The 27,360-nt window shown below is 47.1% G+C and overlaps 6 protein-coding genes across 6 annotated transcripts in view; all 6 read right to left on the minus strand.

Annotated features, from left to right (window-relative positions):
• F4812DRAFT_340715 (uncharacterized protein) overlaps positions 1 to 743 on the minus strand; it is a 1,466-nt gene extending 723 nt beyond the window's left edge. Inside the window, exon 1 of the mRNA XM_047931637.1 lies at positions 217 to 743. Within this exon, the coding sequence (XP_047791015.1) occupies positions 217 to 633 (417 nt within the window). The 5' untranslated portion in view covers positions 634 to 743. The remainder of the gene's footprint in view (positions 1 to 216) is intronic.
• An 895-nt stretch (positions 744 to 1,638) lies between these two features.
• F4812DRAFT_424204 (Pex12 amino terminal region-domain-containing protein) lies at positions 1,639 to 3,818 on the minus strand. Its single transcript, XM_047933821.1, has one exon. It carries the CDS (start codon positions 3,622 to 3,624, stop codon positions 2,293 to 2,295), a length of 1,332 nt encoding a protein of 443 aa, XP_047791016.1. The 5' UTR covers positions 3,625 to 3,818; the 3' UTR covers positions 1,639 to 2,292.
• Positions 3,819 to 4,182: 364 nt separating this feature from the next.
• F4812DRAFT_458231 (uncharacterized protein) lies at positions 4,183 to 5,995 on the minus strand (the record flags this gene model as incomplete). Its single annotated transcript, XM_047937332.1, has 4 exons — positions 4,183 to 4,438; positions 4,517 to 4,658; positions 4,721 to 5,630; positions 5,738 to 5,995. The coding sequence occupies 4 exons, from the start codon at positions 5,993 to 5,995 to the stop codon at positions 4,183 to 4,185; spliced, it is 1,566 nt and encodes a 521-aa protein (XP_047791017.1).
• Positions 5,996 to 6,216: 221 nt separating this feature from the next.
• Positions 6,217 to 7,011, minus strand: F4812DRAFT_424207 (uncharacterized protein). The gene has a single exon (XM_047933822.1). The coding sequence runs from the start codon at positions 6,784 to 6,786 to the stop codon at positions 6,598 to 6,600; it is 189 nt and encodes a 62-aa protein (XP_047791018.1). The 5' UTR covers positions 6,787 to 7,011; the 3' UTR covers positions 6,217 to 6,597.
• On the minus strand, positions 7,012 to 11,080 carry F4812DRAFT_424208 (fungal-specific transcription factor domain-containing protein). The gene is made up of 3 exons (XM_047933823.1): positions 10,110 to 11,080; positions 9,133 to 10,035; positions 7,012 to 9,069 (listed from the first exon to the last, which is right to left on the minus strand). The coding sequence occupies exons 1-3, from the start codon at positions 10,445 to 10,447 to the stop codon at positions 7,167 to 7,169; spliced, it is 3,144 nt and encodes a 1,047-aa protein (XP_047791019.1). The 5' UTR covers positions 10,448 to 11,080; the 3' UTR covers positions 7,012 to 7,166.
• A 10,725-nt stretch (positions 11,081 to 21,805) lies between these two features.
• F4812DRAFT_450687 (mitogen-activated protein kinase HOG1) lies at positions 21,806 to 23,415 on the minus strand (the record flags this gene model as incomplete). Its single annotated transcript, XM_047936118.1, has 9 exons — positions 21,806 to 21,881; positions 21,969 to 22,156; positions 22,207 to 22,281; positions 22,332 to 22,688; positions 22,759 to 22,858; positions 22,917 to 22,960; positions 23,020 to 23,149; positions 23,247 to 23,294; positions 23,360 to 23,415. 9 exons carry the CDS (start codon positions 23,413 to 23,415, stop codon positions 21,806 to 21,808), a joined length of 1,074 nt encoding a protein of 357 aa, XP_047791020.1.
• Positions 23,416 to 27,360: the final 3,945 nt, after the last annotated feature.

Genomic DNA, 27,360 nt, shown 5'->3' on the forward strand with positions numbered 1-27,360 from the left:
GCCCGTCCCCCCCCCCCCCCCCCCCCCCCCCCCCCCCCCCCCCCCCCCCCCCCCCCCCCCCCCCCCCCCCCCCCCCCCCCCCATTCCTTGCTCTGTTCGATTATGCGAAAGACCGCGAAGGAACGGGAGGGAAGGGGATGAGAAAAAAAGAAAGGAAAAGGGGGAAGGGAGGGGAGGGGAGTGCGTGAGTGAGTAAGTGGCAAGGGAACCTCATACCGTCTTCTCGGCGCTCTCGCTCCAAAAGCTCGTGACGTAATAATCGAGGGACGCGCCCGGGTCGAGGACCAGATGGCCGTTGACGGAGACGTCCTTGATGCCGACCTGCCAGCCGGCGGCGGACCCGGCGATGGACAGGTGGGCCTGGCAGTTGATGGTGGAGTCGGCGGGGGAGGAGCTGCGCGCCTCGAACGAGTTCAGCCGCAGCGATATGTCGTCGAACCCGCCCGTGCGGTCGACGGCCGGCGCCGACGACGGACACCCGCTGCCCGAGTAGGATATGGATGCGATGCGGGGCGGGGGGGACGGCGCGTCCCGTGGAGTTAGGGAGGAGGAGGAGGAGGAGGAGCCGCTGGTGGTAGGCAGGGCGCTGGAAGCGGCGGCGGCGAGGATGGGGAGAAAGGTTGAGGCGCGCATTTTGGGTTGGGTTGGGTTGATTTTGATGAGTGAATTTATATGAGAGAGAGAGATGGTAAGGGATTTGTAGAAGGATATGAAGCTATGAAGACTTCGAAATAGTTATACTGTATAGGGTATCTTATACAAGAAGCTGGAGCTGTGTGGTGAACTAGTTCAGTCACTTTATATGCTTTTCTGTCTTGCTGTCTGATAGTATATAGAATAATCCTCCTTCAAACTACACGCGGACGACCCGAGTCTTTATAGAAGACTTCTTTTCCTTTTTCTCCTCGTTCGACTTATCATCACACGAGTACCGTATAATATCCCAAGGAGCGAAAAAAAAAAGAGAAGTAGTCGGCTCCGTGTAGCTAAAAAAGATAATCTCGAACGCCATCGACGTCCTGCACATCGAACAAAATAGGATTGCCATCCTGGGCCCAGGGATCCAATATGGTCCCGGCCCTTTTCGATATATCCTTTTTCGCCTCTTAATCAAGAATACCATCCCATAACGTCCCATCCCCATCACGCACGCATGTGCGTCCTGTTCGAGTCCCGATTGCCACAATCGCATCCAGTCACCAACCAACCGGCTAAGAAGGCAAGAGATAGCGGTAGCGATCCGTGTCCTTGCCATTTCCCTCGAGGGTCCAGCCTGACCCTGCCAACCGGCCGGGCGAGGAGGGTTTTACTTTTAGCCATATTTACCCAGCTTACCCCGAGGACCCTGAAATAGCTTAGATGGGCGTATTCCCAATCCCAGCGCCCCGGATAATAAGAAACGAAAATTAACAAAAGAACACCATAGCATGGCGCAAGCAGGGTCCTGTCCGATAGCACGTTGGTCTAGAATGCCTCGCTCAGTCCAGACTCCAGATGTCATGTTTTAATTTGCGGTTGCGCGAGACTGGGTCAGTCCAAGAAGCTCGTCCCCCTGGCCTTTTTTTCGACCTAATTCTCGGGACGTGCATTATGGACAGTTATCGTTTTTAAACATGGAAAGACGAAAGACTTGGTAATGGGATATTCTTTTTGGTTTAATTATTCTTAGGCCCGTTCCGACGTGCGTGCTGTTTGTTTATTTTCTCGCACCGGAGTCTAGATCTAGATCTCGCTCGTCCTGGTTCTATTTACGGATATGGAATACGTCCTCGTAGTTCTAATTCCTTCGTTGACGAGTAAAGCAAAGCAAGGTCTAGAACCACCACACGTAATCGGCCCATTGCCGGCTCCAAATTGCTTGCTTTGCTTTGCATCATGGCAATAATTATAGACATATCAAGAAGCTTTCGTAGATAGATATGGTTGACGAACAGCTGTTTCTGGAGCCCACCCGCGGTCCCAACAAACGAGATTACTCGTTCGTTCCAAACCAAAAAAAGGCTCTGGTCAGTATCCGTGGCCTGTTGAAAATAAAACCGACCTATCTAGACTAGACTAGACAGACGTCTCGTAGTGATGAGATATTGACAATTATAATGTCGTTCATTAATAAGTAATTGTACCTCGAAGCCTCGTGTTACTGTCCATCAGATAGATACTCCCCCCTAGCCTGTAGCTTTTTTTAGATGCTACCCCTGGACGCCGGTGCCTGAACCCCAATGATACATGATGCATGCAGTTTCTTTTTGTACAACAAACAACACCCAGATCTTTTTTAGAGATCTTTTTAATTTAAACCATGATACGCCTCAGCCCCTCCGTGCCGCCGAGCACCCTCCGCCCCGTCACGGCGCACCTGCCCCGGCCGCTCTCCCACTTGCCCTCCCGGTCGGCCGCCATGAAATCCTCCTGCCGCTGGTGCGTGCCCTCGAGCCAGCGGTGTATGCACGCGTAGCAGTACACCACGCCCGTCTGGCACGCCGTCGCCGTCGTGATCTCCTCCTCGCAGATGGGGCACAGCTCCGAGTCCTCCGGCGCCGGCACCGTGAAGATAGGCAGTAGCGAAGGGGTGGCGATCGGCGCGTCATCCGCCGACGGTATCTTGGCTCGTTCCACCCCTTCTCCCTCTCCCTCGCCCTCTTTCTCCTTATCCTTACTCTTCTCGTCTTGACCCTTTTTGTTTTTCTTCTGTTGCAGACCCTTCACTCCCAGCGCGGATAAACCTGATACCACCGGTGGCGGAAGCTCCAGGTTCTCGGACGCCTTCCTCGACAGCTGCTTCGCGAAGTCCGACGCGTACCACCACTCGAGGAACTTGAGCGCGAAGATGCTCGTGGGCAGCAGCACCGACAGGCTGCTCAGCAGTTTCGGGCCCAACACCCTCGGATTGAGGAAGTTCGCAGCCGTGAGGGGCGCGCTTCCGGGCTTCGACTTGCCCAGGGCCTCGATAGCCTGGTAATCGGCTCCGTTCATCCTGCGTATCCTGGTGCCGATAAGCCACAGGAAGGGGTTGTGGTATTTCGTACCGTCGAACAGGTACGCCAGGTTAAAGGCGATGATGCTGAAGTAATAGGCGGCGTGCACGCTCGGGTAGACGTTGCGTATGAACCACTTGTAGTAGTGCAGCAGGCGCTGCTTTAGCGTCGGGTTCGCGGGCATACGCGTGTAGTTTGCGCCGAGCAGGGCTCGCGGGGCTTCGATCTCGTGGCTCTCGTCGAGTTTCCGCTTCAGGTAGGGTATGGCGACCATGACGGCCAGGTTCTTCCAGATGTCCTTCTCGCTGAGCTTGAGGGTCTGCCGCACGAGCTCGGGCGCGCGGGTGGTGGCGCGCGGGACCTCGGCCTGCAGAGCCTTTTCTCGCTTGAGGTCGTAGAAGTGCTCGGTGAAGCCGCCGCCGCGTGTTCGTAGATAGTGGCGCTCGATAACGAGCATAGCGAGCGCGTAGAGCTCATCGAAGGAGTTAAGCACACGCAGCAAGTAACGAGGGTACCGATGAGTGGCGACGGTGAGAAGGTATCGTAACGTCGGTGGTAGAAGCGAATTGAGCTGTTGTTCGGAGAGCAGCTCAAATAATGAGGGCTTCTGATCGTCGAAGGTGCCCCGAAGGGCTGTGACGAATTCCATCTCGATTATTACGCCCCAATTGTTTAATGTAGTTTTAGGTAGTTAAGTTGAATATTAGGAATGAAGCATGATGGGTTGTAAAAAACAAAATAACTAAATTGAAGTTTAAGTTGAGAAGAACAAGCTGACAAAAACACGACTCAATCCAAATAACATTGAATAAGGTTCCAATAAAAAATAATGTTCGGTACGAGATCAACACAGGATGCCGAGGTTGACGTAAAATGAAGGGAGCTCGGGCCATGACCCCAAGTTAGGTACGTATGTACATAGGTACGTAGGTACTGAATGATCATTAATATGAATTTAGCTATCTGAATCAACTATGAGCATGAGATGCGGAATATTCACAATGTTCGTGTATTGACTAATAATGCTAACTTCTACAGCTAGCTTAACATGTCCTTACCGTAACCTATTTACTAATTCAATCAAGTCGTATGTCGGGGTCTACAGTATAACATGCCCTCTCCCAACCCCCAACTCCAACTATTGCTACGGCGAATTCAGAGCCAACAGGACATCGAGTAAAAAGACCACGGCGACAGCCTAAGCTACCTAATCATCAGTCCAGGTCATCCAAGAGATTCCCGTGATTTCTAGCTCAAGTCCCGGTTCGTCTTCCTCGTCCTCATCTTCATCCTCCGACCGGTAAACCGACGAGTCGAGCTCATCCTCGTCGCTGGGTCCTTCGTGGGAGGCATCGTGGACGCTGGGCAGATACTTTTGTAACATTTCGCTGTACTCCGCCACGGCGCTGTCCGAAATCTTCCAAAACGCACTTGGACCAGCTGGGCCACGTGGATCGAAATCTCTGGAAACCTGTTCAGCATAGGTGCCTAGGTACGCAAGCAATACTCAGATAACAGCGGCTAAGGTCCAGTGGACTTACTTGTCGAACCAATTACCCAATATCCCTTTAGAACTCTTGACCCCGCCTATCTGGACACTCTCACTACGCCATCTCTCCACACCGTTGAAGATAGAGAAGGTCGTCCAGCGTACCTCGCCTTCACGTGTCAACCGAACAGTGCCTACTTCTCCAAAGACCTATTAGCAAACTCAGACGTCCCATAAGTAAAACCCAAAAACGCACCTCTCATACCTCTCAAGTCTGAATTGGCGTTATCATCAAAACTATCGTCGAGTGACTGGGAAATACCCTCAAAATGTACAACTGGTAGTTCTTGTCCGTCTTCGGGCCCCGGGGGTTCGATGCTGGTCACGCGAACCCTCATGAGAATTAGGCGCATGGCTTGGCCAACCTCAAGAGCCGGTCGAGGGATATCCCGGGGAAGCTGTGACCCTTCCGAAGCAAAGTTATATGTGAAAAAGTCTGTATAGTCCAAGAAGCATACTATGCGTAGCCAGGTCCCCGTGACTCCATACGGATCCTGAAGATCCAATGATTTTGAGGATTCCGGTGACTCCGGCACCCTCGGGATGGGATGTGGTATATAGCTTTTGGGCCATGTCCCTGCGAAAGGTAAGTCCCAGTAACTCCTACATAGTGGAAACTTCGCCAGGCCAAGCTTCCGAAGGTTCGATCCAATCACGACCATGATAGCCTCGACCTTCTCCCAGTCCACCCGATCCGTATCATCATCCATAAACGGACCCCATTTCGTGTTTTGTGTATACTGTCTCAAGTCGTACACCACAGAGCAGGCGTACGGGTTCAACTTGCGGTCTCTCGTCTGGTGCGACTCTGGGCGCGCATATAAGATCGGCACCCCAAAGAGACAGTGCAGATGTGCGCTCTTCTGGTGATCCGTCTGTACGGACGGGTCGGGATTATCAGAATAAACGAATTCCCTGCGGGCGCGCTCGAAGATTGTAGACCGACACAGAAAGGCGGACTGGGTAGTCTCGTCCTTGAATACGGAGCGTAGAAGTTGAGCGTTGCGAGACGTCAGATGGGTTGTTAACGGGGATCGCTCGGTATCTGTGGCAGCATTCTCAAGAAAAGACTTGACGGTGTCATAAACGAATGAGAGCTCGTCCTTCTACGTAGAACAGAGTTAAAAATACGGAACAATTGTGGATTACGAGTCGGGTAGGTGTAGTTAATGTAAAGTGCAAAGCATGTGAAGCTCGAGAAGTGTCGTCGTACCTTATCTTGTACACGATCTCTTCGGCATACGACTTGTAAGCGGACGACATCTTTAAGAGCCTGCACCCAATTCACCACGGGTTTGTTTACAGGATTATCAAAGTTATTAAGATAGACGATTCTGAAGAGCGAGGTGTTCCCATTGATAACATGATAGAGGATCTTGCAAACGCGGGGGATCCATCCTAAGTCGGAGGGTTCGACGTAGCCAAGAATATGTTGCACGATCTCCGGTGGAAGTTCAGTTAGAAGGACCATCTTTCCCTAACGTATACCAAAAGACCCGTTTTTTTTCTCTCTCTCTCTCTCTTTCACTTAATAAGGTCGCGATGAAGTCCCGATAATAATCAAGTTTGAGTCATAAAGGGGACCATATATATTTTGCTGTTTTTGCTGACTGAGGTTTTGATGAAGGTAAAGTGTAAGTAGGTGGAGAGTGGGATGTGGATTTGGATGTGGATGAGCAAGTAATGACTTATTGGTAGTTGCATTGCTATAAACTTAGCGCTATTGCTATCTCGGCATTAATCACTATTCGGATTTAATGCAACAGTGCACCTTCTAACCTGACAAATACATAATCCATTGCGCCATTTCTATTAGCCAATTCTAAAAGTCCGACTCTTACACGTTTTGAGGTTTACTTGCCTCGGTTACTTCGATACTATTGTTATTAACGTATGACACTCATGACAATACTCAGCTAATGCAGTAAGAAGAAATACACGTCTTAGGCAGAAATATCATAAATTCAACGCTCTTGCCTCCTCCCAGACGGCGTTAACGCCACGCCCAAATGCCTGAAGGATTTCAAACTTCAACCGATTGCTTTTGACGTTATTCCGTCACTACCTAAACTGCTAAATTGCTAAACGGCTAAACCGCTTGCCTGCCACCCAGGCAAACATATCGACAATGGGACAGTAGAATATCAAGACACAACTCTCCCCCTTCCACATATCCAAAATGGTGATGGTGATGATAATGACTATAATGACGATAATGACGAGAGTATGCCTCCAAATGCTTCGCAATAGATATTCAAACATCTTCGCCAGTTTTTTTTGGTAGATGGTATATATAAGCTAGATATATATATCGAACAGCAGTGAATATCACTCAAATGGGGTACCGGCGAGGTTCGTGCTGCACCGGCCGCATCGTGTTTGGGTATATGATATGATATGAAGTTGCAGTTCTCGCATAGTTACAATTGTGAAAAAATCCAAGGATCCAGATGCTCTGGTAGAGACGCTATAATCTTCGTTAAGAAATGTTTCGATGTCGCTTGTCCGTAATTCGTTCCTCCTCATATATCAGTTGCCTTTCCTCAAATTCTCATCATGTTTCCGTATTTCCGTATTTCTTTTTCATGTTTTTTTTTAAAAAAAAAAAAAAATTCGCATGTAATAAGTTGATAAAAGCTTCGCTAAACCACCGTTGCACCACTGTTAAGCTGAATACAGTTGTTCAATAGTGTTGCTCCTTCGTGTAGCAGCTCCCATCGTGTCGACTCGAACGAGTCCTTTAGAACGACAAGCAAAGTACTATTCTTGTTGATGCCTCTCATGCCCTTGAGATCTTCCGGTGATGCTACCGAGCCGACCCTCATTAGGTACTCTCGCATCTGGCTCATTCTCTCCTGAGGAGTATCCGGGATGGGAACTCCGGGACAAGGCCCCTCCAGCGCGAACCCGTAGCACCATACAACCAATGCTGCAAAGTAGAGCACCCACGGCCGATTCAAAAGGACATCATCTCTGGCCAGGTACATAAGAATACCGGATTGGTGGCTGTAACCCTCCGAGGACGACCCTGCATTTTCTGGGAGCAAAACTGAGTATAGGAATTTGGCAGCATAAAATGTGGCGTCGCGGGCTTTTGCAGACGGCGCCCAGAGATCTTTCATTCTACGTTGCGCACTGTTTAAATCCTGTGTACCAATTGCTCTGCCGAGCAGGCGTTTGGCACGAGCAAATATTTGACAGTCAACGATATCCACGTGCATTGCCATGTGCGCTAGGTGATGTAGTACTGTCCTGCTCTCAAATACCACGTTGGCATCGCTCTGCTTGTCGTAGCTATACGGGTCCATCATCGTATCAGCGCGCTGTAACGATTTGTCGAAATCCGTTTTCCACGAGTCAAATGCTTTGGTAAGTGTTGAGCGCCACTTGTCTCGGCCACCAAGCGCTTGTTGCACACCACCGCCGAGCGAGCTAACTTGTAGGTCACGTTGGTTCATATGCCAACTCACGCTTAGCAAGCCAGCCATGAGAATCTGTCGGCCGAAAGGATTTGTCTGTACTTCATGCCCCGCTAGTGTTCGCTTGAGTCCCTCGAGGAATGAGATCGGCTTGATCCCGTTTGACATAAGGTTCGCCTCGATCCTACCAACCTCAGCACCGCTTGTGGCCTTCCATAGCTGATCGTCACAGGGGAGCGGTAGGCGCATTTCGTGTGCTACCATGACGGTTGAGTGCCCAAACATCGTAGCATGTATTGAGTCAATAAGAAACGCCGCAAAAGCTGCACGCCTAGTAGTCTCGTTCGTTATCCAGTGGTTCCACCACTCATCCGGCGTATGTGCGAGTCCTGAAGTAGAAGAATGGCGAGAACTATTCGCCCCTGATTTCTCATCTCGTGGGTTGGGCGGCGAGTCGAGAGCAGATTTTCCTATCAGCGCCCTCCCTCTCCGCATTAGCGTAATGGTAGTCGCGTGATGGATGTGTGCTCGCTCGTGGAGCTCCCTGGTCGAGTACATCTTCTCGTAAAGCTCGAGCAATATTAGAGTCTGGAAGGCCCAGATCTTCGCCGGTGGCCGGCAGTTCACGTCCATAAATATTTCCCATCTCAGGTGCCACGCAAGGAAGTTAGAAAGCTGAGATCCAGCCCTAATAACCTTCGGCCCATGTGTTCTATCCAAGCAGGCAGCTCCTATTGCCATTACTGCTATCAATAACAAAGTTGGTGTCCTATCCGGCGAGAACGTTGGCTTGTGGAGAATGGGTATCTGATCGCTGAAATGAACCCAATAAGAACCTATATACTGCTGCATCATCGTTCGGCTTAGCATGTGGTTCTTATCACTCCTGTCACCCTCTAAAATGCTTTCCCGTTGACGCTCTACCGGCGCATGATCGTTCTCGTGGAATCTCTCCTTAATGAAGTCAAAAATTTCTTGACTCTTCTCTTCAGATAAAAGCGACTCCGGGAGATTCGGGTCCAACAGATTTGTAACAGCCATAACCTGTTGCGGCTGGTTAGATGGCGGGAAATACCCGAGAGATGCGCTTTCGTAATACGGCATGCCATATTGATGCTCCGCATAGCTAGATTCAATCATGTTAGTTCGAATACTGATAAAGCTTTCCAAATCGTCCCTTAATACGTACTTAGCATATGGATTAGGTGCCATTACATGGCCGACCTGTGGTGATCCGTTAGGATCGTTGGTATTAAAGAGATATGCAAAGAAGTCTTCCGGAATAGCAACGTAGGGAGTCTTATTCAAGACGCCGTCGCTGCCGAAAACTGGGATAGTGGTTTGCGTTGCCATCTGATCTAGTAGCGCCATTTCACCATTCGACTGAGATTGCGAATGATCATAATCATTAGCATTATGGGGCGCATAAGCTTGCCCGGATTCCCTCGGCAGATCACCAGCAGACGTCGTCGCAAAATCCGAAGGTGGTAGGGCGAAAGGTGTTAAGTTTTGTTGAGCAACGTACGGCATCGTTGGTGTAGACTGAGGAGTGTTGGCGAGATGCCCATGGTAGTTGCCATGTTGCGTGGGAACTGGCGAAAGAACGCCATAAGGAGCACCGATATTAGTTTGGATTGTCGGCCGCGAAGGGCCTGAAGGGGAGTGGTGTGGATGCCGCGCGCCGTGGTGAGCTGGATAACCCTGCTCGTGGTGTATAAACCCATCAACACCGTTTGGATGACCGGTATGGCAAAAATTGGCTGGCGGTGTATTCGCTATCGGGGTAAAGGGTGTGCCGATGGTATCTTTTGGTGACTGGTATTCATAGTGAGCTCCGCGTCCTTGAGTATAGCTTGGTCCGAGTCTATCGGAATCGGGAGAGACGGCACTAGGCGTAGGGTACGGAGGTCTTACGTTGTCGATGGGAGAGGATTGGCTGATCAGAGAATCTTTCCGATTCAGCGCAGATCCTTTCGCAGTATGGCGATCCTTATGGCGGTTGCACAAGTCGAGTCGGACGAACTGGCGCTTACAATCTTGAAAGTCGCATCTGTAAATCTGCTTCGGCGAATGGTTCAATTGGTGCCGATAACTTTTCAGATTTCACCTAATTAGTAGAGCAAATCCATAAAGAGTGGGATATTCGAGTTTTTCTATAAAGCTCACAGATGTTCGGCCCTTGAATAACTCTTACCACATCCCTCGGTAGGGCATTCGAATTTCTTATCCAAACCTTTGCGACTCCGCCTCCGCTTTCTTACGGGACCATCCGAGTTTGACGAATTACCGTTTTTGGTGTCACCGTCGCCAGGTTGGTCGCTCTCATTGCCATCGATATCCTTGTCAGGAGAGCGACTCCGGCGACGTCCTCGCTGCGGGTCGCCTTCATGTTGGACGTTCTGAGGCGGCGTCGGCTCCTGAACCTCGGTCATGATGGGTCTCGAGTCCACGAAAGGTATAGATGATTTAACGTCTCTAGGCAATGCGGGGAGAACAGAAGTCATGTTCCATTAAAGCATCATGGTCTTGCGAAGAGTCGTAGCGCTTCAAATCCGGGCCGCTCGCGGGGAGGTTTGTCGCACCCCTCGTGGGGAAAAGTTGTTGCTGTCGCACCTGAAGCTGTATAATAATTGGCCAGCAACTCTTAGTCGCACACGCACGCGCTCACTCTATCTCTTTTTATGTGTAGTCCTAGACGTGGAAATATTAGACTGCGAATCCACCCCAATACGCCCGTTGGTGCCACAGTCGGACGATCTAAGTGTGTTACGACGGAAGAGCCAAAACTACTGCAGGCGCGCAAAGGGAGAAGAACAAGCCAGCGGCTCTTAGGGTAACTTGAGTTTCCCAAAAATAATCAGTTGCGCCGGAGCCAACAGTGACGATAAATTAAGGCGACCTCGAAACAAGCAACATGATCCAACTTGGAAGATTATGGGTGTAGTTACCACATAACAAGTTCGAATACAAATGCAGCCACAAATGCAGTCCAAACAGTCCAAATCAGAAAAAAATACCGAGGAGACTATATTCTAGAGGGATCGATCGCCGGGTAGTAAGCGAAGGGACGGAGCTGAGCTGAGCTGATTCGATGCGAAGGAGGGACACGCGATATTCCAACTAAAAAAGACCTAGACTAGTATTTTTGGAAGATGTTTAGGTTAGTCTTTTTAGTTCTGGGGTTCCCACGTCTAAAGACGGGATGGAGTAGTTCGAAATTTGTAAAATGCCGCCGCCCATTGCGGTAAATTCCCCATGGAACGGAAGGCACTCTTTTAAGGAGCCCAGTACCTACACACCTAGTGGCAGCCTGTCCTGGACTCCCCGTAGGTGGCTAAGATATCCTACAAGTACCTACTTGCAGTTACCTTAAATGAAGCTAGCGCGGCTGGGCGGGGTTTAGGTGAAATGCAATTAAGTGGGAATTTCGAGGCAGAATGTAACATTTAGGACCAAGAAAAGTACCAAGTTAGGTTTAAAGTATGCGAACTGTGTGGTAAAGGTACAACATTGTGTAAGAAAAAGTACAACGCCTTAGACACCCAAGTACCTAGGTACAAGGTGTCTAGTGTATGTACGTCCATGCACGAAGGGGGAGGGTCCCGGAGTAGAATGGAGTCCAGTGACAGGGCATGGGGAAAGTCTTTTTTTTTATTTTAGATAAATGCAGGGAAACGACAAGCGGGAAGGCCTATTAGCTTAGGTACATAATAGTAAAGGGCAGCACGGAGCACACTATGCGCCGTTCGGGATTGATTAATAATTTATATGATATAAGTCGGGAGAGTGCCACTTAAAATCGGAACTGCCTCTTTATCTTGTTGAAATAGAACTACTATATTAGAAGATATAATGTTATTATAAGGGAAAAGGGGGGAAAGTGCTGTATTTTATATGCATATCTACCCATATGTGTAGGCATGTGTGTGTGCGTATATGTATACCTTAGGTACCTTAGGAGGTAGGTAAGTATATACCAACTAACAGACATACAGACAGTTCATACACCAAGGCATATACTAGTCGGTAGCAGACAAGACGACAAGACGTTAAGTATATACGAAATACAGAATTTTCAAAAGTAATATCGGTTTGGTACACGAACCAAGAAGACACTTATATATGGTAGAGGTAGAAAGAGCATATATCCGTGTTCGAGGATCTACTCGCTCAGGGTTCCATTACAAGAAAAGAAAACTCTCGGACTGCACGTTGCTGCGAAAACATGACACTTGACAAGGGATCCTGACTGGCCCGCCTAGAAACAGGAAGACAGGGGAGAGGGCTATCGTCGGAGAAGAAAGAATAAAAGTGTGTGTGCGTGTGTACGTGTGTGTATGTGTGTATGTGTGTTTTGTTGAGCGGGAAGAGGTCGGCGAAGATAATAATGCGGCACCAGAACTTGGTCCGAAACCGTGTGTCTAAGTTGCACGCGTAGGACGGATGGGTCGGTGGGACAATGCAGGAAGGATACCAAGTAAGCTAATGAAAGAGATGCATATGAAACATACCAAACAAAACGACAGGCTTGTCGCGAACTATCATGTATAAGTGATCTCCAAACAATACCGACGAATATAAATGCTGCACGGTAAATCCTTCGTCTGGAGTTGCCCTCCAAAAACAACCCGCGTCTGGCCGGTATCGAACTATAAGCTAACGGTTAAAGTCAGAATTGAGGAGAAATGAACAGACGAAAAAACTCATGCGATGATGAATCGGGTGAAGCGGCTGAAAGGGGGAGTCGTAGCGGCGGAGGGTCGAATTGCTAAAATAACAATTAAAAGACCCAGAGAATAGGATAGCAGTTTAGGAAATGTGGGAGAAGACAGAAAATCGAGGTGGGGGTCCTCATTCTTAATACTAGCTGCTAGTAATACGTGACCAAATATAACCTATTTCTAACTAGGATAGACCAACTCACTAGGATACCTACTAGGTAGTCGAAAGGATCCTGATGGGCTTGCCCGAACTGTGGAGTGCAATCCCCTGTACGAAGCCAAGACGACAACCTGCGTCTAATAAATGCATGGGTTGTTATGTAAGTATACACATGACGCTTGCGCGCCTCTCTCTATTCGATCAAGGTATAATCGTATTTTGGGGGCGAACGGCACACTTTTTTTATGCGTACCCCGATCTACCAATACACTAATTCCTGTTAGTTGCTAGTTGTTATTAGATAAATAAATCGAGGTTTAAGCTGTGCTATTCATTATATGGTTACGTTTAATGTTTTCCAATTGCGAAGAGAGTCCGCAATATTTATTAGTTGCCTCCAAAAGACAATATCAACCCTTGAGGATGCACAACTAGGAGAGGAGAGATCGAGCAATTAGACGAGCGCTGATAGGGTCGGTTGATTTTGGATTTCTTCTTATAGGTTAGCGACTAACAAGCGAGGTAAGACGGGCCTTCGACTCCGTCCAGATGGGATGTACATACTTACAACTTGCTAACCTAGGCCTTCTTTTCAACTAACAGAATAAGAGCTTACACTTAGTTACGTACTACCTATATATTTTTACCTAGATGGTTGTAAGGCTATAACCCACTTATTAGTTGAAGTTATTAGTTGTTTAATACTGTCTGTCATTAAACTTGACAAGAGCCTTAACTTTTGTATTAGTGACTTATTAGTACTTGGTTGAATACTATAGTATTTCGCGGGAGGTATATTACAAGTGTGATCCAATCCCGTGGGCCCTCCATTCGGAAAACAACCAAATGACTAGCGCTAGTGGTTACGAATTATCTACGAAGACACGGGGTAAATGTTGTCATGGTCCCTTGCTGCTCATGTCGTCTTACCTACATCACTGCCTAGGGTGGGAATGCCTACCATGTATATGGTAGTAGTTACAGCTTTTTTACCGTTAGCCCCGCAGCCTAATATATGATTTATTTATATACGAGCTGGAGAGCGTAGCAGCATAGTTCTTCGTTTACGTAGGTAGGTATATATAAGGTATGCAATAAGGATAGGTAATAGATGCAAGGTACCGCTTTAGGATATTATAAAGTATCATATAGGTCCATAATAGGTTGAACACATTTGAAGAATTGTTGACAAATAGCAGTGTCATTCACCGTACGTAAAGGCTGTGACTTCCCAGCTCCCGTCGTCGGACTGCGCCGAGGAAGCGTTTTGGTGCATACACTGTGCAGACAAGGAAGATCCTAGGACGACTAGGGACGACATCTGGCGGATCAGAGTCAAAATCTAACTTGAAAAAGGGCTAGTTTGTGGGGACTGGGGTCAAGCTTATTGATTGGTCGATTTCTCCAGGTCTTGGCAGATTTGACTAAAAGCTACCTAGGGTACGTACTGCATAATGCATTAACGCGTGGATCATTATGCACGGGATGCATTTGGGTTTTTACACAAGTTCCACTATGCAGCCCAAGCACGCTTTCCTCCATCATATCTCTTATAAGCAAAAATTCTCACCTTTTTTTTTTTTTTTAAAAAAAAAAAAAAAAAAACCATATCCATAAGATCCTACCGTTACGTAGGTATATCCAAGATTATTAACTCTTAAGAATTAAGTACCTCCTACCAACGCGATAGCTCGGAATACATATAACGTATGATAACTTTAGGTATACATTCTCGAAAGTCAACAATCGTAGTCACGAGTATCAGGATGACTCTCAGTACTCGTTAATATCTTCCAAACTGGAGTTAAACCTGGCCGCGATATACCCTTTACCGTTCTCGGCCAAAGTCATTTTTTCAGCTGGATTACGCCAGCACTGCCTCACAGCTTATAGAGAAACACGATGAACAACTAACTGACCATCTAGCCACTGAGCCAGCAGCTGATACATCAGGATGTCTATTCATTGGCAATAGGTCTTTGCCTTGCCCCCGCGCCCCCATTTATTTTGCCATCCTTACTTAGATTACAGAGCACTAAACCCCAAAATCGCCAGATCATTGCCGTGGTCAAGTGGATGGTGTGCCGTAGGCTCGGTAAGCTCAGGGCCCAAACTGGTGGGACGCTTGCAAGATCACATTGATTCCAAGGATCTCAATCAAGCCTTTGGTCCAAGGAATTAGGCTTTTCCCGTACAATCCTTCCAGGTTGATTCCAAACGATCAGAAACTTAATGGCTGCATTATTATTATTTAATGTCTACAATTTCCAAAGTTCAGTTTAGTCGCAAAAGCCCCTCCTAGTTAGTCTCGCCATCCAACTGGGCCAGGCTCTAAGAAATACAGGATCAACCAACATTTATCGTTTGGCTAGATTAGGTAGACATGGGTAGAAGATCAAGGGTTGCAGATAAAACGAGTACATTTGCGGCTACTACACTCATCAATACGAGCGTCATGGTACAATACTGCTAGGCTGCGTCACATCTGTCTGCTTACATACTATGTAAGCCATAGCATAAATCGAGCATAGGAGATAGAAAAGCCTCCGTGGTGGAGGGTTGTGTTGCAGCAGTACGTTTGGGAAAGCTTCTGGAAGCTGACGAAGAGGCGTGCGGAAGCGTCGGAATTGCCCATTCGGCCCAGTCTGATTTCTCTCGGCATCCCAGCCAACCCCCGGGTCGAACTTGCCTGTCAGACTCCCGCCATAGCTTCCCCCATGATCCATACATACAGATCCATTGCCTGAGGCGGTCGTTCTGGCAGCTGATCAGCAGGCGGGAAGATGATTTGTTGGTGCCGGCCAAGGGGGGCCAGTGGAAAGGATTGAAGGGGGCAAACAGAAGAGAGGCAAAAACTTCAGCCACAAGTGGGTTAGCAGGAAGTCCGGCTGCAGGTCGACGAAAAGGGATAGTCGAGGGAAGGGGATGAGTCGCACAGAGAAAAGAGAAAAAGCTGGAGTGCATGATAGACAGCTCAGCACACCAATATGATAGTCTCTTATTACTTGAGGTGGGCAGCTCGGAACAAAAGAAATCCGGGTCACGATAACTGCGCTCTTCAGTCTCGGTGTATAACCAAGGTAAGTGGATTCCAACCATTATCTTGATTTCCTGATTTTTATCACGGCTGTAAAAGTATCGTTCGGTTTTCAGGTATTCCCTACTGGTTTCTATTAAATACATGGTTGCAACTCCAGGAGAGCTAAGAGTTAACTCACTAGTCATCGCTATCACCTACTGTAACCAGTCTTATCCCCCATTAGAAGGCAGCATTATACCCAACAGGGTCCGTCTGCAGTTCCATCACATATGCCTCCTCGCCAAGGAAAGACGAGTATGGCGCTGACAAACCGCATAACGTTGAAGAAATTCCGCAACCCCACGTGTCTATCTTACGTCTAGCTACAACTCGGGAACTAATTTCCAGGCAGAGTCTAGAGTGAGGCTCATGATCGGCATTCCGACAGACGTCTCTCTTCACTACCGCAGACCTTGCTCGGACGGATGAGATCTTGGTGGCTAATCCATCCGCCACCCCGTGGTAGCAAAGATCTTCCCCTGTAGCACCTGCCGACCTCCTGCATGAAATCCGAACGAGGCAGCAATGACGACCATTTGAGGGTATCTCTGACACCATAATTCTCTTCGGGGTCCGAGATCTATGCAGGCAGATTTAGTAACGAATCTTTCATGTACGAGAATGCCGAGGCCTGTGAGCCACGCAGTCAACGGTTTTGTGAGAATGATACATCAGAAAGTCCAAGTCTTGGCACCGGTCAAAAAATCGTGTCTCCGAATCGAAATGCATTGGATCTACTCCTTGTCCACTCCGACAAGGGCCACTGCGGTTGGCGCAAGGCCGAGACCTCATTGCCGCTGGCAAGATCCGTAGTCACATCGGCTTTAGAGGCTGACCGCTGGATCAATTTTAAACTGATGAAAATTTTCTAGAAATATCAAGAATCTTTTAGATTTAGATCCTGATGAGGACGTGAAAGTCGCCGGTCTCCTAACAACCGCCGTATAAGAATTGATCCTGGCTTCGAGTTATCTACCTAGGTAGCTACATTACACTACGAGCAATCCTTTTCCATGCCATCTCGAAGATGTAAACCGAGTCCTTCCCGAGGTACCGTACGGTCTAAGAATGTCCCATAACTAAATTAGTACAAAGTCGCTATGGCCTTACCCCATGCAGGAATCGCCATATATTGGGTACCTCTCCACCTTCTAGTTTATATCTAGGTAAGTGTATTGGTAGTGTCATGGTTGAGACTTTTCCGTCCGCCTGACCGAGGAGCGTTTTTGTCATACGCACCTTGTCTCTCTCGCGTTGAAACAGATTAATATGTACTCCAGGTTAGGTGGCCACATTAGTAACTCGTCTCGGACAACCAGATGTACGACCAGCTGATTCGACAGTCAGGCTTTTCGTATGCCATATACATCTTCTAACAGCTTGCTCAGGTAAATCAATTACGGAATGAAATTGGGTCGGTCACGGAATAGGTAGGTCAGACCAATGCAGGCTTAATCCAATCTAGAACACGAACAGAACATGAGACTTGAAGCATGAATGTTTCTTCTAGATGGCCTGATACTATGTTCTAGAAGCACGGTTTATCCCCAACGCAAAAGAATTTTCTGCTTTCCGGCAAATATGCACATGTTGACATGTGCTAGGAAGCGCTCTCGCTTAGCCGCCGGGAACTACCTATGTTACCTATCACTCGACGAACAGTAGGTATAACTACCTAGGTACTAAGATTAATTTCTAATAGATGAACCAGCAGAGAACTATGATCAGTAAATATGGTACTATGGCTTTGGGAACTGGAAAGACTTTTATCTACGAAGGGGCAACACGATGAACTAAGTCCTCGTATAGGTAGGTACCATACCTTAGGTGAATATCATCTTATACCATGGGCAATACTCGTTACATCTTTATAAGTATTAGTCTTCATATAACTAACTGAGCCGGTCATTCATTTACAGATCTTCGAGGTATGGATAGTGTAGTATAAAACCAAATGCTAGCTACGTTAGTCTTCTATCTAGCCTGGATTTCTATCCCCTCCACGTCTTATTCATCGAGCCGTCCGATCCAAACTTACCACGTGCATGTTATATCTTTCGATACGGAAAGAATTATCGCTCTTGATGTTCGCCTCAGTTCCAACTGCCAAGCTTATATGTATATCGTGTATTATACGCAAGTTCAAGCGTCCTGATGCTTTGGTCTGACTAAGGGAATCATTCACTGCCTTTCTTCGTCCGTTCATGTACTGACTAGCTGGGTTCAAACTAGAGACGATATAACAGGTACCTACTAGGTACTCAGGAACTGTAGTAGTTGTCTTCCTCAACTTAACGCCTGCATCTTTCGACGTTCCTAGCGCTAGCGGCCCACGCCCCCCTTTTTCTTCCCTCTGCTTCACCCCCACGCTAAGACAAGGCATCCCTCAGCTGAAAGGTCGTTTGTTTTTTTAAAGAAAATAAATATAATAATAAATTACACCTACGGACCGGATATACTGCTGCTCGAGATTCTGCATTAGGTACCTAGGTAGGTAGGTAAGCCACCCTAGAATCTCCTTGCGTAACGGTTCCTGATCACACGAAGAATGTGTAGCGTGTGACGTACACATACCCACCTAACCTACACCAGTAGAGGGGAGAGGAGCTGGATCCGAAAACGCAACGCAACGCAACGGCTCTTGTTAACCCGTCATTATGGACTAAGTCGTAGGTATCTACCTAAGGTATTATATCCAGCTGCGTCACATGCTGCGAGCTCGACGCAAATCGAGATGGGTTCGAGTCCTACCTCGGGAATAAAGCCCTCCTCCCAGCTTTAGTAAGGTGACCTCTTTCCTTTTACTTCTTTACATTCTCAAGGCAGGCCAATCTGGCACGGTACTTGGCCTTGGCCGTTTCCTAATGTGGTAATTGATCGTAGCACTGGTGTGTTTATGTTCAGTTAGTTAATGAAGATATACAAGGCACGATTTATGATGCATTCGATGGGGGTTAAGGTACTAGGTAGCTTAGGTAGTTATTATGTCTATAAACGCCAGAGTCGCCTAAATAACTAACTCTAAGAGCATATATAGAGCATACCAGCTACAACTACCTAATAATGGGCAGTAAAGCTCCGTACGTTTGGTCAACAGGTAGACTTCGAGGTATTACCCACCTCCTAGTTGATGACTAACATACAATACAACGTTTGTAACTCCCAGCTCAATCGTTGAGATGAATATGGACTGTCCTACCCGGTATTACACACATATCACTATGATGCTAGAACGATGAAATGCTTTCACCGTGTGTTTTGGTCCCACGGAAGGTTTGCCGGTGCCGGCGGGTGGGATCTATAGAATATCTACAGTATAGACAGGGCCGTCGTGTTCCGCGGGTCTAGGCCCCAGATCGAAGTATGTTGCATATTTCCCGCAACTCGCCGTCCAGGGGGGTAGACGGCCACCCCAGGGCTGCCCGACGACGGCTGCAGGGCCGTTGGTCGTGGTCATGGTGTTTAGTAACATCATATATACATGTATTAGATGGCTACTACACGATCTGCCATACCAGAGGGAGCCCTGGATTGAGTTTGTCCGCGTTAGGAACCCTTATTTTTCCCTGTTGCTAGCGCGTGCGCGTTGATCGACACAAGAATTTTCGACAAAGACTATACTAGCCCTAAAGTATCATTTCCAGCATCTTCAAGAAAGACACACATGCGAAAGGCTTCTGTATACCTAGGTTAGCCTAACCCGCTCCTTTCAGCTCGCTTTCCTTTAGCTAAGTCTCACCATGGATACATGTATAAAATAGGCATCAAGAGCGCCTAGTGACACGCTTCACGACTCACTGTTGATCGACTACAGCCCTGTTTTACCACAAACGATCAGCTAACACCTTGATCTATATCCTCACAGGCATGGCGGCTTTGAGTACCCTCTCTCAATACCTACCTCCTATACATTGCACAAACAGGATGGGCCTAGTCTCATATTGAATGCAAGTACCTATCCAAGGCAACAACTACAGCTCTCCTTATCACCTTAGCTATGCTTGGAATATAGCATTCATCATCTACATTACTGTAAGGCGCTTCGCGGAGCGGTAGAGGATATTTATGTCTGCCTAGACGCGAATGAGAACCAGAACTCGCTACCTAACGACATTGAGGATTCCCCTCTCCCGACAGCTTTTCGTGAGAGATGTATAAGTTAGACAGACAGCTTGAACCAAGTCTCACCCTATACGATCCACATACCTATCTGCCCCGTGACAGATGGAGAATTAACAGCTAGGTAGCCCACGGGGTCCTACAGTCAGTCAGTCAGTCTTCTCACCATGTATCCTGGTCTACCTAACATATCTCCACGGACCAACTACAACCATAGAACCCATCGACTCAACCGCCGCCTCGTCAGCCCAACCAAGCTCATATTCTCCTGAGTCTAACATATTGTATCCTCTCCCTCCACCGAGCTCTGTCTAAAAGAACCTTGCTAAAAATATTATTCGTACCTATGTGCACTCTCTCCGATTATAGTTCCCCTATCCACGATCTCCTAAACTACCTAGGTAGGTAGGTACCTAAAGTATGCCTTTTCGCATTTCTATCCATTCTCGTTACCCCAGGCGTACAGCTTTGTCCTGCCACAGTCCCAGACTAGCTCTTCAGACCAGACGCCCGTTCTCGTGCACATATATAGGTATATATAGGTAAGTAGAAGGTACTTAGGGTGACATATTGAGAAGACATGCCGCCGAACAAAAACGACAAAACGGTGCCCCTGAGATATCTCCGGCCTACTAGCACCCTTTTCGTCTCTGTCAATCTCCAGGTAGGCGGTAGTGCTGGTCATGTTGGTGAGTAGGCACGTATCAAGTTCTCGTATCTGAATATCACGACAGAATGCTTTCTTGAATACCTAAAAGAGTCTGGAATTTTATTTCTGTTGCCGTGGAAGTACGTATTATGCTATGCGTACCCCCTAGGTAGGTAGTTACTGAAGGAACATCGACGGCCGCAGAGTGAAACCCCCACAAAGTGATCGCCAAAGCAAGCCTAGGTAGTCATAGGTCCTACTCGCTCTACGTTAACTTCCTACCTTAGGTACCTCTCATAAACTAGGAGGTAGGCACCGTATAGAATACCGTAGGTAATCTACAAGCGGTTAGGTTAGGTACATCATCAAAGCACCCATTCACTATACTCTTAGGTACCAACCAGTTCCCTACCCCGACATCACCTTGTATTAGGTAGGAAAACCCCCTTTCCAACCCAGATTCACCTATGAACAAGCCGTCACATAATACCTAACATAAAGTAGCATCCAAACCGATATATTTATACTAGGTAAGGCTAAAAGCTTTCTATTATTTTATCCCTTTTGCCATATCCATGCTGGGGGAATCTCTATTCGTTTGGCCCTCATATTCGAAAAAAAAAAGCGTAAAAGAAAAGGTCGATCGGTCTGTTCTCTCATTGATTTGAATTAAAAAAAAAACGAAGCTCCTTGCTAACTTCCCTCGCACCTTTCAATGCTTTCATTGTTACTTCGTAGCCTCAGTGGTATCAAAAACTGCTTTTGACGCCGTAAGCTCGCGCACTCTCGCCCTCCCTTCCATGTCCAATCCCAATAAAAGGAGAATGTCCATCCCATAGCTAGCGCGCGTGCCTCTTTCTTGCCCCCATGTTACGCTTTATATTACCGCGTATAGCCTTGCTGCCCTCACTATCCATTGGCAGTCGAACATAAATCCTCATGTATTCCTTTCTCTCTTACACCACCTCCCCCTCGAAGAAAGCTGTTCAAGGCGGGGCCCAAGCCGATAACTTTGTCGAAACTGGGACACGAATCGGATTTGGTGTGATACGCAGATGATCTTCAACCGCAATATCGTCGCCGTAAACTATGCTTGCCGCCTGTAGAACTATTTAGAGAACTGCAAAGGCTCTCCTACTGGCCGTTGAATTGCTCCTCAATCCCGGCCACGCTTGACTCCACGTTGTGAAAGTCAAGAATCTCCGAGTACCTGTTGCCTCGATATTGTTAGTCATTGACGCCTTACGTGCGGGTTTGACCAGGCCGATGCCAATCTAGCAGCTACAAAGATACTCACATCATAATTTTCCATGTGTCTACAGGTAAATCAGCATCGTTGAAACTCCAGTCGAATTTCTCCTCAGCAACAGGTTCGTCAGTTGGGTCGTGGTAAGGAGCGAGGTATTCGTGCGCTAGCGCGTCGGCTGCAGTGATTCGCTTCTTGGGGTCGAATACTAGCATTCGTTCAAGTAGATCGACGGCTGTCTGGGAGTTAGTCGTGCCTAGAGAGTGTACGATATCTAAAACAAACCTGCTGGGTCGGCGTTCTTGAATTTGTTCTTAAGAGGTTGCCGTTCCCGTTTCGGTAGAGATTTCACAAATCTTAGCGTCTATATTCCAAGTCAGCACCGGTTGCCTAACGGCAGGGTAGTTGACTTGCGTTCTCGCTGGCAATGGTGTTAATCACATCGTCGGGGGGAGTACCGAGCAGCTCGGTGATGATAGAGAACTGGTTGACGTGGTCCTTTCCGGGGAATAACGGCTTTCCCTCGAGCATTTCGGCGAAGATGCATCCTGCGCTCCAGATATCGACTTCCACGTCGTATTTTTGCCAGGTGAGCATGATCTCTGGAGCGCGGTAATATCTTGTCGAGACATATCCGGTCATCTGGGGGTCTTGAACTCGAGCAAGGCCAAAATCGCAAATTTTCAGATCACAGTTCTCGTTGACCAAGATATTACTGGGTTTTAGATCGCGATGGACGACGCCGGCGGAATGGACATATTTCAGACCTCGCTATATTTTTTTTTCACCCATTAGTCTTCTGCTCTCTACCAAATGCCCGCCACGCCAAGGATACACGCACCATGATTTGGTAGAGGAAATATTGGATAAACTGCTTTTCTAGAGGTCTTGATGTGAGAAGTCGGTGCAAGTCCGTTCCGAGTAGTTCTGTGACGAAGTAGCTGGTAGGCGTGTTAGCGCATTATGTCAAGTCTTAGGCTTTGTTCTATTCGTCCATACATGTCTTCAAGAGGCGAGATGAAAATATCGCTGAGAGAGATAACCTGGAAATTGACGTGAGCATTGTTTAAAATCCATGCCTGGGAAGACAATATCGACCAACATTTTCGTGTCTGAGATGTTTCAGGAGTTTCAGTTCTCGGTATGTTCTTTTAGCCAGGACGGGAGTGCTAAAGGGCTTCATAATCTTCTTGACAGCGACATTTTGGTTCGTGAGCTGATCTTTCGCGGAGCTGCACCAGAACAATTTCAGATATGGTTAGTTGTTGTGTTCTTGGGTCGGAATTGCTCGGCGCAATGGTTATTCGTTGGGGAAAAAACATGACGTACCAAACAAGGCCAAAAGCACCCATGCCCACAGGCTGCAGATCCGAGTATCTATCATAGAGGATTATGTCAATTCGGGGTCCCTTAGTAGGCAGCGCTGCGAATAGTCGGCATACCTGGAAGTGATCTCGAAAGTCGTTCCAAAGATCTGAGCTCGTACGAATTCGGCCATGGCGAATAGCAAGCTATAGATTTGTATTGGAGGCGGGGTGATGAAAAAGTTTAAACGGCGATCGAAAAAGGGTAAGACGACAGAACGTTGTCAGCTATTGAACGAGGGGGGGAACGAGGGGCAGAAATCTAGAGATAGCCGTGTACAGTTAGGTTCACTGTATTTAGTTGGTAGGACGTAAGCAAGCGTTGCCGTAAAAAGGTAAAGTAATGTAAAGTTTTTGACAGCTTTCCCCCTCTCTTTTTATTTATTTTTTCCTTTTTATTTTTTTTTGATCTTTCTATAATTTCTCCTCTCCCTTCCGGGGGTTTTTTTTGATGGGTGGAAAAGAGAAAAGAAGAAAAAGATATATAAAAATAAAAATAAAAGTTAGGTTAGGTAGGTACAGAGAGGATCAAGTTGAATGAATGGCAATCTTGAAATGCCGTTGAGATTGGAAGATGGGAAAAGTGGGATAAAAGAACAGGATTTTCCAGTTGAGAGAGTTGGGCTGTGCTGTGGATAAGGTTTTTGGAACACGCTGGAACGGCGATTCGAAGAAGACTTCTCCAGTGGCGATCGCGATCGAGGATTTTTATATAGTATGTGAAAAATAATAAGAAACAAAAATGCTAAACCACTTACCTCCTAGCAGCTGTGCTACCATGCGCGATGTACCTCCAGCTAGTATTTAAGATCTCGTTTCTGGGCTAACCCCTGACCATACCTTAGGTTAGGTAGGTATTGTACGCTTGTGCGGGCGTTGCGGGCAAGTCGTGGACAAGTGGCTGATGCTTTCTGAAAGGCGCCCTAATGATAAAAAAAAGGAAATAATAATGATAATAATACAAAAGTGACTATACAAATAATAACTCCGTGGGAGACTTGTTGGTAAGTAGGCACCTAATAGGATTAGGCTGTCGAATAAGTTACTTATACTAATTTCGAACGCGTAAGAAAAAGAGGAGGTAAAAATTGAAGTAGTTTAAGAAGAGGTAGAAGTAGGTAAGTGTGAGCTATCACTCTACCCTTATTATGTGCTTGAGTCGCTAGTTGTAGTAGGAGAAGCTAGGCCCACTTATAAAAGAATTAACTACATGTATTGTACAACACCCTGTTAAGGTACATTGAGGATGGTAGTCGAGTGTTAGTGGTTGTTGTATACATAGCTCTAAGTACCTCTACAGTAACCTATCACATATTGTACAATAGGTACAATACATATGGACATGCGTATATGCGTACCTAACCTGCCTAAGGTACGTACATATATAACCTCATACATGGTTAACCACGCAGCTCTAATCGTGTGGTCTAGTATTTAAACAGGTGTCGTTTTCAAGAGACCCTAGAGCTTCCAATAATGAATGCGTTATTAATTTCGTGCTATCGGCATGGTGGTGTTGCAATGTCCTTGGGAAGAAAGAATACTTATAAACTTAGGTAGGCTCAATTCAACGATAATACGATAATATCGGATTATAAGGTAGAAAGGTATAAAATCATTTGATCATGTAAAGAGACGATAGGTATCATCCCATGCCCTGCCATGCACGACTATGCTCCAGCATCGCAGTGAGTACATTCCATACCTCATATAAGGTATGTATGTTATTATTTATATCCTCATATAATAATGCCAACTAAAAGACACAAGTACACATAATTATATGTGACCATATCGACGTACTATACTGATAAGTCATTTACATGTGCATGGGTACCTAGATTACCTATGAATAGCAACAGTCATCAGAGAGAGGGAGAGTAGGTAGCAAGATCGGCCATATTCGCCCCCCAAGACTAGGATGAGATCGTACAAAAAAGAAAAAAAGTTTTTTCTTCTTCTTTGGAAGATGGGATTTGACAGAAATGCCGTCCCAAGGTGTCCTAATATTCCAAATGCGAACCTGACCGCACGTGGTGGGAAAAATAGGGTGCCGATCTCTGCTGGCATCCGTTGATAGGTAGCGTTCGACAATATAAAATTCTCGAAGAGGGTGGTCTGGGCGGGAGGAATGAGCTGCCGCGCCGGGGATTAGTAGGGTGTTACCACGAGGATCGGCCCGTTAAAAAGCTAACTTGTCGCGATTCCAATATATACAATGCACTTACCTTGTAAGGTACCCATTGTAGTAGTTAAATTGGAAGCGTGGATGAGCTTGAAGTTTCTCCCTCGATAGATGAATACTTATAAAGGTTAACCAACTCCTGACTTATTTCCCATTTTGAGATAAGAAGTAGCCAGAGCCTGAAGAGCTGTCAAGCCCGAAGCGGCACAGCATGGGGCTCTTAACCCGTGGGTTGCATTTTATGATAGGACCTACATATTGCATTGCTATCTTGTATGCACGTTCTATAGACAATAAGCACACCGGGTCGGGGATCTTTTGAGTTGAAGATGCATACGTACATACGTAGATGCCACTATAGCACATTAGATGCAGCAAATGCAGTAGACGTGCCAACTTCGCTTCGCTCTACTTTGCCTTGCCTTGCCTTGCCTTGCCTTGCGTTGGTGAGTGTGACCCTGACGGTAGGCTAAAAGCGCCGACGATACTTGAGTTGGGGGTTAACCGGCAGAGGTTCCAATAGGTACTTTCGTCCCTTACAGCGCTCTGCCGACTCCGAAGACGGCTAGAGGGATAATTAAGCTACACCTGTATCTCATAGTATAGTCTATCCTTTGATAGACAATTATCTTACAGGGGGAGTCAGATAGGACCTGTCTGACAGGCTGCAAAGCTGAGATACCTTTCCCATTAACAGAGATGGTATAATCGGGTAACCAATCAGGTTTAAGCTATTCTCCTCTTTGAGCCGAGTGACGTCAGTATTAGTGTTCCACTTGGGTTCGGCCGTTGCCCCTCAATTTTCAATTGTGTACAGTTTAAGTGCGAAATCCCCAGGTATTGTACCTAAAGCAAGGTATCTGCCAACCGCCATGTAACGTCGAAATCCCCAATGCCTTTCCCTACCTAGGTACCCAAGGTTAGGTAACTTAGGTTGCCTCACACGATGTATGCAGCAGTCGGCAACTTGATCCGCAATTCTATACGTTTGGTCATCTTGGTGGTAACACAATAGTAACATTAATAGAATCCAGTTACCTATGCTAATAAACGGGTTTGTGGCCCCCGTCACAAAGAGCCGGTCGAAGGACAAGATAGAAAGCACCTAATCTGCATACCTAACCTTAGGTACTTACCTATATACATCGACGCCAGGGCCGAGTACATGTCCCTCCAGGATCCGGTCGCATGCACGGCATGTCTCTACAAAGTACCCGACAATCGAATCCTAGGTGCACCATCGCCGATGCAGCATGTATCCCGACAGCCTCAACTCCCGTTGCCAGCCCATACATACATACATATATACCTCTTACTTACATCCATAGGGCACGACCTCCAAAAACGACAGAAAAGGGCTCGTGACCCCGTTTTCCAGCAGCGCTAGCCGAGCCGTTTCCTCCCAACGAGGCGGTCTACCAAAAACAGACAAAGAAAGGGAGAGGGCCGGGGGGGTGGTAAACAGGTAAAGAAGAGGAAAAAAAAAAAAAGAAAAGAAAAAACCCCCAATGGGTAACCCCTGTCAAAATGTTCGTCGTGCTAAAAAGCGCCGTCCCTCACGATCCGGCGAAAGGCTTCTCGGCTCTCCATCCTGATTAGGTAGGTAGGTCCCGCAGCAGAGGGGAATAAGCGGAGGGGAGAGGGGAAGGAGAGGGCCTCCAGGGCCACGACTTAGATACGCTAATCCGTACATGGCGATGACGTAGACGGGTTTTCCTTTACTCTCTTCATCAGAGAACAACACCGCGATAACAGGTATTTAGCTAGGTACCTAAAGAAACGAGAAGTTACAGCATACCCCGTACAAATGGATTTCCGGGAATTGGGGAAGTACGAGTCCTTTTTTTTTATTACTCTTCTTTCTTTTTGATCCTACTTCAGATTCTAGGTAGTT

Source organism: Daldinia caldariorum, assembly GCF_022478825.1.
Source record: "Daldinia caldariorum strain CBS 122874 unplaced genomic scaffold F4812scaffold_6, whole genome shotgun sequence".
NCBI lineage: Eukaryota > Fungi > Ascomycota > Sordariomycetes > Xylariales > Hypoxylaceae > Daldinia > Daldinia caldariorum.